Source organism: Apteryx rowi, unplaced genomic scaffold, assembly GCF_003343035.1.
Source record: "Apteryx rowi isolate R43461 unplaced genomic scaffold, aptRow1 scaffold_117, whole genome shotgun sequence".
NCBI lineage: Eukaryota > Metazoa > Chordata > Aves > Apterygiformes > Apterygidae > Apteryx > Apteryx rowi.
Window position 1 is genome coordinate 2,127,965 of NW_020447386.1, and position 16,618 is coordinate 2,144,582.

Below are 16,618 nucleotides of genomic sequence, written 5' to 3' on the forward strand. Positions count from 1 at the left end.
CAGAGGCTTATGTCAGTTTTAGCATTTTACATGGATAATTTTCTACAATTTTCCTTAGTGCTTCAATAATCTAACTTCAAGCCCATTTTAAATTCATTATCTTCATTTATTTTTTTCCCCACAGTTATAATTGTTTTCTAAGTCTTCCAAATTATCTTTCAGAGATCCATTTTGATTTGAATATGTGCTATTCCTCCTCCTTCTGTGATTAGTCATTGTCTGTATCTCAAGTGTACTCTCAAAGTTTCTATTAGCATCTTTTTGTAAGTTCCCTGTCAGTTTTATCTGTTAGATTTGAAGGTCCAAATTAATCCTATCTGAGTGGTTGGTAATCCGTATTGCCTTTAATAACCAACTGATATGGCTGGTGAAATAGAGCAAACTCTTAGGTTTATAAATCTTCTTCAGATTGCTGAGAGCTTGACTGATTATTTTCAACTATATTTCCAATATGATATAGAGAGAGGATTGCTTATCTGTATAGTAACTGAATTTTCAAGAGGTATTGTCAGGACTATGGAATTTGCTCTGCTCTGCTGCTACCTGGTTTAATAAAATATATTATTTCTGCTTACAGATGTTATGCTTGTGTTCTCAGACCGTAACAGTAACAGCAAAATACATACACATTTTTAATGTATTTAATGACTTCTCCAAGAACAGTTCTTGCCCACCTTTCCAGAGTCACACCACACTGAACTCTTAATCAGTGCTATTTGCAGTTTTTTGCATGCAATGACATGGTCTGTATTTACTTTGCTTTATGTCTTTGGAGAATGTTTACTAATATTGAACTGCCTCGCTACTCAGATGTCCAATGTTAAATACTGTGCAAGTGTGACGATAAATCAATCATGATACCAATTGGGATTGAAAAAGCAAACTACAAGAAAAATAATGGGGGGAGGGACTAATTTGAGGTAACAGTAAGCAACAATTCCAGTAAATATGCTTTACGCTTGACAAGTTTAGATTGGTAAGAAGCTTTTCAAGGCCGGTGTGATCCCAGCAACTCGTCTAACAGACTGGTATTTTATCTTCCTTTTGAAATATTTTGTGAAACAGGTAATATTTTGAGATTATAGTTGAATTCCCCAGTGAACCACCAGTGGCAAATATGCAGTGCTGAAAACTTTCTTATAAAATTAGTTTAGTGATTGTCACTTTATTATTTTGGAGTTTAACGGTCTCTCTTTCTATCCTCATTTATTTTTGTAGACATTTGTGAATGATGTGAGGATTCCAGAACAAACATACATCACTCTGAAGTTAGAAGATAAATTGAGATTTGGATATGATATCCTTGTCATAAAAATGCATAATGTCCTTGTACATGCTTTTCTTGTTAAAAGTATAGTTACATTAAGTAGAAAGTTTTCATACTATTTATGAGAAGGAATTCTGAAATATTTATTTTTCACTTTACCACAAAAATACCTATGCTAGAGAAAATTGCAGTTTTTAGAATACTGTAGCCAGGGACTAAAAGAAATGGGCAAAAGAAGCTTCCAAGAAAAGGAATGATCAGGAAAAGAGGACAGTACAAGAAGAGTTCTAAATGCTTTGGATATTGCAAGTACAATATTTGGAGTAAGGTATTAGCTCTCTATTCTTTACACACCTTCATATTCTGTGCACTTATATGAAATGCTATGCAACTACTCTTCACTAGCATACAATAGGCAATAATGAGTCTTCTGACTGGCATGTTGAAGGAGATTAGGACAAGACCAGTAGAACTCCAGAAAATGTTACAATTGGAACAATATTTCATAATCTCTAAGTGTTCATTCTAAAAGAAATGCTAAATGTTTTTTAAAAGTAACGCTGATTATTTAAAATATGTACCTGGAATTGCCCCAAAAAAATTCCCAAGGAGGAGACTGGCAGATAGTGATGAACACAGCTGTGTTTTCTATTCTTGTGTTTGGTAGAGGAATAGTATGAATATCGTAGGCTGTGTGTATTCTTGAATACTGAATTGTGAGGAGATAAGTCAGCTATGCCTGAAGCTCAAATGAATATTGCCAGTCTAGACTCTTCTTTGTGGAATCCAGTGAAAGGACAAGAGGTGATGGACACAAATTGAAAAAAAGAAATTCCATTTAAATGTAAGAAAAAGGGTTTTTTTACGATGAGAGTGGTTGATCACTGGAATGGATTGCACAGAAAGGTTGTGGAGTCTCCGTCCTCAGAGGTATTTAAAACTCGACTGAACGAGCAACCTACTCAAGCTGACCCTGCTCTGAGCGGGAGGATTGGTCTAGATGATCTCCAGAGGTCCTTTCCATCTTCTACTATTCTGTGATTCTGTGATACACAGAATATTAAGCTCATAAGATGAGGTATGTTTCTGTTGTTTAAGTRTATTAAATGAAAAAGAATTAATGAGATTTCTGCATACCTGTTGTATACTTTGCTTAGTAGTCACTTTAATATATTTCACTGTTTTTCACCACAAAAAAACCCTCGACTTCCAGTTGCTGTTTCAAACCTTCATTTATCTCTTGCTGTACCATACCTAACTTATTATAACTTCTGTGTTGCAAGGAATCATTACTTTCCTTTGAGGCAAATATGCAAATTCTCATACTAAATATGATTGTTTGAAACCAACTTTTTAGTTTGCTACATGTAGTGAAGATTACAAGTAATTAATAAGAAAACTAACAAATGCAAGAGAACCTGTATTATAACAACATTAAGGTAGCTACTCGGTGTTCTTTTTACAAATAATAAATAACTGTATCATGCATTTGCTTTGACAAATAAATGTCATGGTACATGCTAGTTGTAACAGTGATATATTTGTAAAACAAGTGTCATTGTTCCAGTGGCAGAATTCACTGCAAACTGTTCCATTTCTGTTTCAATTTTCTTGTAAATTGAGAAATCTTTCAAGTATTTTCCTTAGCATTTCCTACATACTAATCTTTTTACTGTCGTCAGAGGAGAAATGAGGGTCCCTGAAGAAGCACTTAAGGTAACAACATGCAGTTCCACGATGCTCTTCTCTCCTCATCTGTATAGTTATTGTTCATGTTTCCTCAGGGTTTTTTCATTCTTCGAGGTTTTTTTCTTTATTCATGTAGCATGAAAAATTTACAAGCCAACTCCAGTTATCCCAAAAATCCTCAGAGGCAGAAGGCTCGAAGCCAGCCAGCTCCAAAAATTCTGAGTCCAGGGTAACCGACTCCACACCTGAAGTGCACCAGAAAACTACAGAAGCGCTAAAATCTGAAGAGAAATCAATGGGTAAGGTGCATATTTGCTGCAGAAGCACACAAACTTGTAAAGGATATTCATTTGCTTTCCTAGGGTGTTTGTGAAATTATATAGATGCAAAAACTTCACGTAAATGAGATTTTTAAAATGTTTAAGTGTAATTAATAAATAATTTTCTGAATTGAATTTCTAAGTTTGGTTAGCATCCAGATATAAGAAAACTTGTAAAAGGATCTTTTAGCAGCCTCTCAGAGTTTTTTATTTCTATTCTCTTCCTAAAATTGCAAATTTCAGCCTTATGGCAGTACAGTGATGTTAATTGAAGTTCAACTGAAACTACTTGTTTGTAAACAATTTTCAAATTTTTCCACCAGCACTCTTAAATGCTCTTCTCATTCTTATGATTTTGTTTCTGAGGAGTTTTTTTGTTTGTTGTGTAGCTATTAGCATTCATTGTTGGATGCATAACAGTAAAACCTAGGTGTTCTAATATGTTAGGAAAAAGTTAGACGTATAGAACAAGTGATGTATCCCAGATACCTCCATGCCTATTTTATATTTTTTATGTATATTTATACATATATAAATAAATATATATATTGCTTCAGTCTTGTTTCTAAATCATCTTCTGTATTTATGTGATACATTATGTTGACTTTGCCACGGGTGTCTTAATTCCAGTGTGAGGCTTGCTGAAATTTATTTTTCATTTCTGAATTATCTGATCATAAAAGCTTGTTGCATTATCTGCTACAGGAAATAACCACAAGAATGAGACAGGAATCAAGTATCGTTTCTTTCTTATATGAAGCTGCCTGAGTCCGACTCTGTAGTCTCTAAGGGTATATGATTGCTTGGATTTAATCCATTCTTCTGGAATGCTTGCTTCAAAGATTTCTCCCTCCCCCCCTTTAGGAACATATAGGACAGCGTGTTATAAGTAATTAACCTATTTGTTTTTTTGGCTAATCTAGCATCCTATTAAGGGTATATAAAGCTTATCCAGTACTTCAGTATTTCTACTCGATATGCCTCTTCAGCATTCAGCTCCTCTTAAATTTTCATAATGTAGCACATTTTTTTCCCTCTCTTTCTTGTCTTTTGTCTTTACTCCTCCAAAAAATATCAAAGTTAATGATAGGGGGTTTTATTTGCAACTCGGAAGCTTTTTGGGGATTGATTATCACTGTTGCTATATACAGTTGTTTACTATTTGTGGAGGGTCATGACAGGGTTAAACTGGTGGAAAGTTGCAAGCAGCAAGCAACAGGAACCTCAGACAAACGTACCCAAGGACACTGGTGCAGCTGGAAATGATACATCCTGAGAAAGTACAGATAAACTAGCAGAAGCCAGTGGGAACCAAGGTTATGGGCAAGACAGTTTTGCTAAATAAGTAGCAAGGTACAAGGCATGACCGCTGCGTGCGTGATCGGTGCMRTGATTGGCTCCCCGTGACATAATCTGTATGAACCACCAATCAAAGAGACCAAGGCGCCGCGTGCCTGCACCTATAATATGGGTAAATTGCCGAATAAAGTTGGAATTGAATCTGCATTCTGTGACTGCGTATGATTCTTTCCTGCTACTCCCGCGGACCGCGACAGCTATTGCTAAGTCAGTGCACAAGCATCAGCCATCAGTTTTTAAAAACAATTTAGTATTGACTAAAGTAGAACACTGTTTAAAAAAAAATAAATAAAGGTAATTGATATCTTCAAATCATACTGAAACTTTTGAAGTGGCTATCAAATTATATGTAATCTTTTGAATTGCGAGGAATAAAGCATTGTGAATAAAAATGTTGACATTAATAATAGGCAGATGAGCTGCTACCTGGATTTGAACAGAGCACATTATCACTTTATAGTTAACAACTGTGTAGAGTCTCTTCAGAACGTCTGTGTGATGTTAAAATAGCTAAATCTCAGTAGGATGAAAGTATTCTCTTAGGAGAGCAGGTCAGAACTAATCCAGTCAATTTATCATCTAGGTAGAAAGCTCTTCCCTCCCCCCATTTAACCTTCACATTTAAATGTGTTTAATCATATATAGGCTTTGTATGTAACAAATACGCATTTTTTTCATTGTGCTATAATTCACCTATTGCCTGTTAAAAAGGGTGGTTGTGCTAACTAACGTTTTACAGTAGGTAACTTCCGGGACTTCAAAGTAGCTGTCAGCTATTTGGAATCTTGGCAACACTGCAAAATTTGATCAGTTTTTCTTGTGGTGAGTTCAGATTTCAGTGAAAGGTCAATGTGGGTAAAAGTGAGAATCTTTTCACAGAAATAGCAGCAGACAGCTTTTAGGAATGTGCTGCTATTCTGATGACTTCAGGCTGAAATCAGACAAAAATGTTTACAGATATTTCAGGGTAACAATAAGAAATGTCAGCTGCCTTTGCATAAATGTTTATGCCAGAAGTTTTGATCAGGTCATTAGTAAGCTTTTATATTTAGAACACAGATCACTTATCCAGCCTCTAACTTGGTTTTGTATTTGAGCAAATGCATACAAGCAATCTACTTCAGCTTTCAGGAGAAAAGATCTGAGCAAACCACTCTCTATTATTGTCATTTGAATCTAAGTATCGCAACTGAACAAAAAAGCAACTTTGTCTGCTTTGGGCTGTTTTTTATAGATCTTTCTGCCATGCCGCGTGGTACGCCTTTGTATGGACAGCCAGCCTGGTGGGGAGATGATGAAGCTGATGAAAAAAGTGGTTGTAAGCCAGATAGCAAATGTGAAGAAAAAATGCATGAAACGGGGGCTTCTGGTAAGTCTTGTCATCTCATTTTTGTGAGTTTATTGCTCTTTACTAAAATACCTATTTTGGAAGTTCAATAGACAGCTTGCTTAAATAAAAGCATATTAAAATTGAATTTGTTTAAAAAAACTATCTTATGAGAAATTGTATACACTTCCAGAGACCAATTTCAGACATGTTATATCAGTTTTTAGTATATAATATAATTAATTATGAATTAATATAGAGAGTAAAGTTACCAGAACCAGTGTCTCTCATATATCAGTTTAATTCATATCTGGCATTTCGTATATTCAAAGTTAGAGATTGCAGTGGGACATTTAAATAAATAAACAAATAAAAAAAAATAAATGATAGTATTTTATTTTTTTATTTGACTCTCAGCTATATGAGATATCTGTGCTAACATTCTCTCTTGTAATTAGTTATTGCTGCATTAGTATTTCATATTTCATGCAATAAACATTTGCGTTGTGAGATGTTAAACTGCTAATGTTTATTTCCACACCATACAGGTTTTTTGGTTAGCTTGTTCATTTGCAATATGTGTAGCCAAAATTTAAATCTGAATGTCTATAGTTAGGGTCCTAAATCTATCATCTGGCCTATAAATAAAATGACTATTTTTCCAATACAGAGAATAGCTTCAAAACTTACTGAAGTTAGGATAAAATTCAACCCATCTTTGTTTAGCTGTTTAAATATGAATTTGAGGCCCAACAGTTTTAAGTTTGGAATTCTTTAAAATGCTTAAATTGAGGTGGAGGTTCTCTCTTCTTGTAATAGTAGTTGACTTGGTTGTCATGACTCCTGTTTTGGAGGAATTGGAGTAAATTCTCAAAACATGAAAATAAATTAAAATAACTCTGCAGTGCGATGAAGTCAACATCCTTGGAGTTAAGTTAACATTTTGTCCTAGCCTTTAATGACTTTTTGATGTTAGTCTAAAGTCCTCATAACTTACCCAGTAAAGGAAGTCTCTTAAGATTTGGGCTAGTAGAGAGAAACCAGGTGAAGACGTCCAAAGTGGTGACAGTTTTTATGGAGCTAAAACAACTTTGTCACATACAAAACAGCTATATCACAAAGCAGTAAAATTATAGGACACTTTCTTGATTTTCTGCTAAAAAATAATACACGCGCTGTGAGCAGAGTACGTTATTGTGTGCTCTTATGAAGGCTCTGTAAATATATGTTTAATATTCTACATTAGGCACCTCTGGCTCTACAGTTGTGCAACTCAAATCTTCTCTAGAAATCTGTTCTTTGAATTGTAGCATTTTTAAGGAAGACCGATTTTGTCCTTAATGACCATAATAGTAAGAGGCAATGACTGCCATATATTGTTTCACTTCTGTTTTTCTCAACACGAAGGAAAAGTGCCTATGTTGTCAGTTACAAAGAAAAAGCAGTAAGTCCTTGCCTTCAAGTAATGCCACTGACAGACTTGTTAGCCAAATGTATCTCCTTACTTTCTGGATTAGAGGAAGCACTAAGTATTGACTATGAAACCTGTGGCTTTATATCTTGCTGTATATTTCAAGACAGGGATGGTAAAGCCTCTGGTATCTGTGTTTTTATTGCTTAGATGCTAATGTCTATTGCTTAGATGCAAACCAGTATAACAAAAACAATTCTGCGATAAAGGTTTTTATATTTGCTTGTGTCTATATACACTGGTTTAATTTTAAAGCATGAACATTTTTGCACTCATTAAATACAGGATTATTAAAAAGTAATATCCTGATGTCTGTGATTTTGATGTAATGGCATTAACAAAGTATGACACAAGGTTCTTTTTCAGTTTCTGTTTACTAACATGCCTATTCTTGTTTTTTAATCATAATTTTAAATTGCTTTTTCAGAAGCAATATTACATCATACAGTTTACGTGCTAGTGCATTTATTTCACCAAGAGAATTTTCAGAAAGTTATCAGTCCTTCTGCCTTGTTTTGTGAGTTCAGAGAAAAACAAGATGCCAATCTCCTCTTAAACTAAGTAATCAATGAAGTGCAATCTGTTTTAGTAGTACATGGAAATAAGACAGAACTTCAATAACAGGGATATGTTTGACATGCCTCATCTTAGTGAGGTTCGTCATAAGGTGAATGATAAATGGTGAAGGCACTAATATTTTCTATGGAATTTAGTTGGTTTTGTTTGTTTGTTTTCCATGTATATATGACATTAGGGCCTGGAGCCTACCTAGCAAATACACCATTTTCTTTCTTTCTTTTTTTTTTTTTTAAACTGTGCAACATATGTTAGGAATCTCTTTTGTTTATGTCACTGTTATTTAATCATGAATGTATCTCCTACAAGTAGAATTAATCTAAATAAAATGCAGGAATAGCTTCTGTTTTCCTAAACTGAAGGACTAATAAATCTACAAGAACAGAGTTCAGTTTGAATAAGCACATTGTGAACAAAGGCTTATGTGAAATGTTAGACAAAGGTATTGCTCTTAAAAAAAAAAGACACGTTCTGAAAAATAATTTTGGAGTATTGGATTTAAAAATCTCATGCATAGAAAAGTGATTTATTTGTTTCAATTCCTTGATCTCTAAATAGACGTTAGTCATGTGTTTCTACTAATCTGACTCTTGGAGATGATTTTTAGCAGTTCTGGCGGAAAGCCTGAGAGACCAGATAGAGGCGATGCTAGCCTTTGTGAATTCTTTTCTTCAGTGCCAGAACACTAAATATAATATCTGGGTAGAAGTGTGTAAAAAAAAGAAAATATCCTAAATGTTTTCCTACCATTATAAAATATATACATAAGCTTTTCAGGCCCCTTTGGCCTACAATTACTTCCCGTGAAAACTTTAAGTTAATTTTCAACAAGTCACTATGTGTTTTCTTCATGTACTTAGGTCCTGTAGCATAGGTGAATATAATAATTGGAAATCAATATAAAGAACCACTTTATAATGAAAGGAAATCTGAATCACAGTGAAAATGTTCAAATTCTTGTGAAGTATAAATGATGCCCTTCAACTGCACATATCACAGAATCACAGAATCACTGAGGTTGGAAGGGACCTCTGGAGATCATCTAGTCCAACCCCCCTGCTCAAGCAGGGTCACCTAGAGCACATTGCACAGGATTGCATCCAGGCGCGTTTTGAATATCTCCAGAGAAGGAGACTCCACCACCTCTCGGGGCAACCTGTTCCAGTGCTCTGTCACCCTCACAGTGAAAAAGTTTTTCCTCATGTTCAGATGGAAAACTTTACAAGACTTTCATGTTTGGGTATTTTTGAATAAAAATTGAACTTTGTAATTTACCAAAAATATTCAAGGTAGATGTGGTTATTTGCTCTTTTCTGTGCTCAAATTGTATTATTGCAAGTTTTTAATGCACCAAATTGAAACATCCTTTTTAACTGCCTAAAAAATAAGCAACTTATAGATGAATTTACTTATGTAAGTTCTTTAAACTTTTTGTTTAGTAACTCAAATTCATAAGTCTTGATACCATTTTAACAAATTAATCCTATGAATAGTCTGCTTCATGCTTTAATGATCTGGTACATGATTATTCATTGAATAGAAAAGATGACATGAATTATAAGAGATGGGGCAAGGTTTAATGGGGAGATTCAAATGGGAGATTTGTTTCTGCTAAACCAACTGTAGACAATTAGTCTTTACAGTCTCAAATTAATAAGATTATTTCAGTATTACTGTCTTTCTATCTCAACAGAAACTCACTAATCGAAATTCTCTGCAAAGAGCAGAAGGAACTCAAAGATCTTAAAAAAAAAAAAAAAAAAAAAGGCAGTCTCTACTTTTCCAGAGACTGATATTGCTCTAATTTTATTATTCATGGTATATTAGCTAGTATTAAAATGGATTTTTGCATATACACCTATGCTATAACTTTTTACTGTCTATGCTGCAGCTATTAAATCATAGTAGAGTGTTTATTTCCTCTAGCTTTACATGCTAGTGGCAAGCTTGCTGGGTGTGTAATTATTTTTGTTGCCCTGTGCTACATTCTTACTTTCTGGAAAAACAAAAACTGTATTTTCTGCTGATCTCAGTAGTAGTTGTAGAACTTTACATCATTAATTTCTTTACCAGAAACCTAAGAAAAGAGAGAAATTATGATTTTTAAACAGAATTTAAGAATCTGCAGTCCTTTCTGTCTTTAGCACAAAGCATTTTTGAATTACAACATTGCCAAACAATTTATCACATGAAACTTTCCTCAGATTTTAGAAAAAGTGTCATTCTAAAGTAAAGCAGGCTGACTGATATTATAAAAGGATGTATATAATCATTGAAATTAACATTCAAGTTCTTAATATGTTTTAGAGCTTCACTGAGTTGCGGCCTGCAATACATGCAAGTGCTGCATATGTAACGCTTGCTATGCAAAGCTGTAGAAGTGAATGTGCACAGTATGTCACAGGATGCTTACAGAACCATAACCTGAAAATAAATTTAAGTAAGACCAGTTTTTACTCTTTTTTTTTTTTAACCTCTTTAAAGCACTCAGTTAAATTATTTGTTGTGAGAGGTGAGATTTTTATATAATACAATTTTGATACCATTTGATAAGACAAGTTAAAATAACATTAAAAGACAAAAATAATTGTATTTAATACTAGGTAAACCATTACATACATTTTTGCAATCCCTCTTTAACTGTTAAATGAAAAATAATGCCATTAGCAAACTGCTGTTGCTTCAGTGTGCAAAATAAAAGAATTGACAAAAAAGAAACTGAAAGGTGAGTGGGAAATAAAAGGCAGCAATATGAAGAGAAGGGAAATTTTCATTAGAAAGGAGAAAAACGGAATTCTATTAAGCATTTGAAATAGCTGACTGCACCTTCTTTTCGTTAAGCCTATCATTGCACACTACCAAATATAAAACCAAAAATATAAAAATATTTTGGGTATTGTGTAAATATGACGTTTCAGTCTCTATTTGTACCTTTTGACAATATAGTGGAAGTTTGTTTATTAATAGCTAGTAACAAACTAGTTAGTTTTAAAATAGAAGAAAAAACTGTAAGTACGGATCTTTTATTCTGCTCCAGGCTTACAGAATTTTTTTCAAGAAGTGCTTTGCCATTTCCAGATGATTTTCTTTTAGAGCTTTTAATCTTAAAATTGTATTTTTAAGGCAGAAAAACAAATAACTTTTCGAAACTACCTGAACATAGGATGAAATCTTAGAAAACATTTTCCACAATCTTATGAACAGTATATTCATATATACAAGCAATTTCTTGCATATCAGATAAATTGTGTTGAATAGCACTGAACGTCTATGACATTTCTTGTTCTGCTTGGCAAGTGGAATTTTAGGATTCTGACCACTTGTGTGTGTAACACATTAAGAAAAATACTAAGAAAAATGAAAAAAAAAACCCTAAGAAGTATAATGCTGTTAACGTCACCAAGTGAATCTTGCTTTTCTGTTGATACTGTCTCTGAAATTATCCCAGCAAAGAATCTTCCTGAATCTCCATTTGCCTAAGCCTATGATTTCCTGAATGTTACATGGTTTCCCGCTTAGCAAAGAACCTCTCCTAGATCATCTTCCCTTCCAGAGCTTATTGTATGACTAATAATCCCATTGCATCTGTGTGGCAGCTACAGTTTTTGCTTCTTTATTTGCCCCACAAAAACTGTGGTTCAGTTTTCTTTTGTAGCTCTAGTCCTCTGCAGAAAGCAAGCTCCTCGTTCCCAAATTCACCTGTTCTTTTTCTGCCTTTTTCCTTTCATTCTCCTCCGTTCAGAAATCACTTCAGTTTCTGCTCCCCTCTCATGTCACAATTCATAACTCTTTCTTCAATTGTTATTCCACAAAATTGCCTTTTTTGCTATACAGATGCTGTGTTCATCCTCTTAAAAAATTGTAGAGAGCTGTGATGACCACCAAGTTTAAGTATTTGCTTGAGGGCTTTCTCTCAATACTGTTTGTATTTATCCTGATGCGTAATTTCCTTCAGCATGACAGATGACTTTTTATAATAGGATTTCAAAGGTAAGGCTGTTTTATAGGTCACTATTCATAACATTTAGAAACCTGTAAGGAATTACATTTAGAATTTAAGTGGAAAAATTTCTAAAGGTAATTTAGATCAGGATCTAAATTAATTTCCAATTTGTTATGCTGATTAATTATGGTTTATCTAAAAATGCAAGTACTTTGGTTTAAAAACAGTATTTTTAGGTATTTAAAATCGATTTGTACATCAGATATTTTTAACTGATTTCTAAGAATTTATCTATTTGGGAGAAAATTATATTTGTAATTCTATTTCTAATTTATTTAGATAAATTCACTCTGTCATAATTTAGGTTCAAACAATGTTATAGCACCAATTTAAACAAAATATGAGAATCAAATACTGTGCATATTATTATAGTATAAAAAGTTGATTTCAAATGCTAAATTTGTTGCAGGAATCTCATCATGTACTGTATTAACCCATCATCTTTTGAGGGAGCCTTCAACCCAATGTCCAGTTACCAGTTTTATGAGTTACATAAAATCATAGGTTTGAAGCTTTGAATCTGAATAGAACCATAGGAAAAAAATAAAGTACATATGAGCTTGGTCCCTGGTGAATTAGTGTCCTGTTTAATAATAGCATTGCATACTGTAAGGATCTTGGCTAAAGATTTGACCTTAGCAGAGCTTGGTCCATGCTAGCTTGTTAGCTGGGTGAAACAGTGGGGGAATGATGTGGTAGTTCACCTGAAATACAGTAGCTGCAACATGTGACTTTCATTTATTTCTGTATATTTTGTGTCTAAACATAGAAGCTATTTTAATGAACTTTGCAGCAGTAAAATGGATTCATTCTTTAATGCTTACCTGCTGTCAAAAGTGTTTTCAGGACGGGAACTAAAATGGCATTCAATTTCCCAGAGAATGGAGTAGTGAGTTGCTATTGCAGTGCCTAAAAACCACCCAGCGGAGATGAGATACTCAAAATACAGAAGGTTCCTCAGTACAGGCTGGTTTAGAAGCTGACAATGCAAGGGCTGGTGTGGAAGGAACTTGTCTCAGTTAAAAGTGTTAGCTTGGATATTCTTGGCATGCAGCAGAAAAATATAGAGTGATGAAATTCTGAGCATCTTTTGTGTTTGCAACAGCTACATTTAGATAAAATAAATTAAAACAATCCCTATCAAAGAGTTATTTTTATCTCATTGGTATCCAATTATGGTGATCAATCAGGAACGCATACTAATTGTCATCCCTCCATTACATTTTTTTCCTTTTTTTCTATTTTTTTAACTTTTTCGACTATTACATTAGTCCCAAGCTAGTTCATATTTATCCATATCAAATTACTATCCTTTTCAAAATTTTCATAACTTTTTAATCTTTTCCTAAATATTCACAAAAAGCATATGTTTGTGAAGAATAGCAGAAGCATATTACGGCATTCTTCCTCCTGTACCCATTAAACTCCTGACTGTAGTATAAATCTGTTTCCATTGCTACCTTATTGCATAATCAGTTCATACACAGGTGTTGACTATCTCGGCTGATACAGTTTGGCTATTTTTAGCCACACAAACTTAATTGCATTTTTATTCCTTTACTTGGCAAACTAAAATGAGTTCTTAAACATCTTAATGTAGTTCATGATAAAGTATGTAGGAACTATTCAGAATTCTTCTTTTGGAATGTAACTTGCTATTGCTGCTAACATCTCGAGCATCTGTTGCTTATAGCACATCTTTACACCAGATATTATGGCTGGTTTACTATGTGAAATGCAATCAGAAGGCTTGTTTTCTTAAAGGTATATCAATAGCTTTTCTAGCAACCACAAGAAGCTTTAACATTCATTCAAGCTGAACAGTGGGACTCGCAATTCCTACCCCATGCTTTTTCCACATCCTGCTGTCTTTACCCAGTTCAGAGCATGATTTTGTAACATGCTGCACGTTTCCAGCTATTGTTGCTCTAATCTGCTTTTTCAGTGCTTTTACAAATTAAGATAACAAGTGGAATACGAGCAGACATTAGGATTTAGCTTAATTCTTTTACCTTTTGTAGAAACATAAAATGTATTTGTGTTCCAAAACACTTTCCAATGCTTATCAGTGTTACAATATTCCAGGCAGAATTGGTGTTTCTCTTGCATTAATGTATGAATTGTTTTTCCAAAGAATTTCACCAAACAAAATTATACTAGCCATCCACTGTAGGAGGTGGAGCCAGATCACTAGCACTTAATTTGGGGGCACCTTGATTTGACATTTTTCAGATAGATTGGAATTGCTATAATGATCCTCTCAACTATTTTCTCTGGTGTTTTTTGCCTGTTTTCTATGTTGCTTAATAACTCATCTGCTCTTTACATCATCAAAAAATCTGTTGGAATGCAAATTTTCTTTGACAAAATCAAAGCGAGCTTTTTGCCACTTCACAGTCCTTACAGCCAAAGCTCGTGCTCTTTTCAGTAATGCTTTTTTAAATGTAATTCTGGAATTGTAGTTCCAGAACTATGTTGCTCAGTCATCTCTGCAATCTTGCTGTTTATTCCAGAAATTATTCAAGTGGCTTTTACAGGAGTTCAGAAATTTCTTGAGGAACCTGAAGTTCCCAAGTATTGTGAAATCTATTTTTTATTTTTCTTAATAGGATGCAGCACAGATGCCAAGCAAGCTGAGGAGCAATCTGCAGCTGCAAGTGAAGAACTTTATCCTTTCTGTAGGGAGCCAAGTTATTTTGAAATCCCTACAAAAGAATTCCAGCAACCTTCACAAATAGCAGAGAGCGCTATTCATGAAATTCCAACAAAAGACACACAAAGCTCCCATGCAGCAGGTGCAGGGCATGCTTCTTTTACCATTGAATTTGATGACAACACTCCAGGAAAAGTAACAATCAAAGATCATGTGACAAAATTCACATCTGAACAGCGCCACAAGTCGAAGAAGCCTTCTTCCTCTGGTGGCCAGGACCTGCCTGGGCTTCAAACTGTGATGATGGCTGCAGAGAGCAAAGTAGCAGATTGGCTAGCACAGAACAATCCTCCCAGAATGATATGGGAACCAACAGAGGAGGATTCCAAAAGTATTAAGAGTGATGTTCCAGTGTACTTGAAGAGACTGAAAGGTAAAGTGAATAATTCCAGCTATGCTTATTTCTGAAGGCAACAAGCCCTTCACCACCATCCAGTGGATCCCTGAGCCCTTGCGGAGTTCAGCTGAAATTATGGATACTCCACATTTGCACAGGGATCTGCACTGGGAAGTCTTATTGCACAATTAAGTCTTTAAAAAGAGGGTAAAAAGCCAAATCCTAAATCATCTTACAGTAAGTATACTAATTGGAGATGTCCTAAATCATGAGGCAGTTGAAATCAGGGAGAAAGAAAAAACCCAAACCTGACCTACATTTTATATATTTCACTTTTTTCTGTGTGTTACTTTAAAAAGCTGAATTGCTTTTGAGAATCAAAGCTCTGAAGTTCAAATTATGCCTTTAGCAACTCTTCTGATAGCATACGTTCTGTGAATATTGATGAGGTCTGAGGAAATCATTAATGCCAAGGTATGCATCGTATAGTTATTCTTCTTAAATTGATCATGTACGATGGAGTCAAGCTTGAGTCATGAATCTGAAATAGACCAAGAAGCTCAATTTTTATACTAAATTGGCAGAATATTTTATTTGTAAGAATACTGCTGAAGTTCCAGTTGATTATACATGTTCATTTACTGCAGACAATGACATTTCAAATAAAATGAAATCAAATGTTAACTGTGAAATGTGTACTTTCTTTTGGATTCCACTTAGCAGAATAAAGAAAAATGTTTTGGTTTGCAGATGAAAATCCTAGTGACATTCAAACTTTCAAAATGAAAACTTCTGAAGAAATTTAAGTGCCTGTTATTTTCTGTTTTTAATTTTGGCAGGTTAACTCTGCAATTCTCAGTTTCTTGATTTCCCCCCCCCCCCCAAGAGTACCATATCTATCTCTTAAGCTAACTGGGATTGGAAGAAATATGTTTTGTTGTACTGATCAAAAGTCTGCTTTTTAAGGCTAGCTCTTTCAAATTAATGTAAAAAATAATATTTTGAAAACACATGCTAGCACCAATGTGCTAACATTCAGACAGTAGTGTAATACTTCTTCTAGAGAATATCACAGAGCTTTCTTTCTTTGGTCTTCATGATATTGTATCATATTCATGAAATTTTTTTAAATACTATCCATGCCACTTTGATAAATAGGAAGGACTCTGTTTACAAGGCTTTAGCCTTCTACTTGTAGTAGAAACTCATGAAAGTATGATAAATATTCAGCTGAGAGAGGTGTAAGTTATATGTTGCATTTGGCCATGACAAATTATCTGCATTTTGTAATCTTCTGTTATCTGTTTGTATTCTCTCTCTTATGTTGTACTATTTCAAGTCATAAAGGTGCAGTATGTATCTAGCTGCTTTGAAAGTTAGATTTAAAAAAAATGTGGATAATATTTTGGGTTTTTGTCCTCCACTTTTTCCTACTATATCCTGTAGTGAAGTCGCACTGCTAAAATAATGTTATATGGCTTTCACAATGGTGTTGCCATTTACTGTTATTATTTGGAAGTATATGAACCATTGCATCATTTTCTTAGGCATTGTAC

The 16,618-nt window shown here is 34.2% G+C and overlaps 1 protein-coding gene across 5 annotated transcripts in view; it reads left to right on the plus strand.

Moving 5' to 3' along the window:
• The window catches only part of CEP170 (centrosomal protein 170), a 112,539-nt gene that overhangs the window by 38,808 nt on the left and 57,113 nt on the right, over positions 1–16,618 (plus strand). For all 5 annotated transcript variants that reach the window (XM_026081859.1, XM_026081879.1, XM_026081890.1 and 2 more), the window contains exons 4-8: positions 1,219–1,297; positions 2,925–2,983; positions 3,093–3,255; positions 5,870–6,004; positions 14,622–15,098. In XM_026081859.1, coding sequence (XP_025937644.1) covers positions 1,219–1,297; positions 2,925–2,983; positions 3,093–3,255; positions 5,870–6,004; positions 14,622–15,098 — 913 coding nt within the window. The remainder of the gene's footprint in view (positions 1–1,218; positions 1,298–2,924; positions 2,984–3,092; positions 3,256–5,869; positions 6,005–14,621; positions 15,099–16,618) is intronic.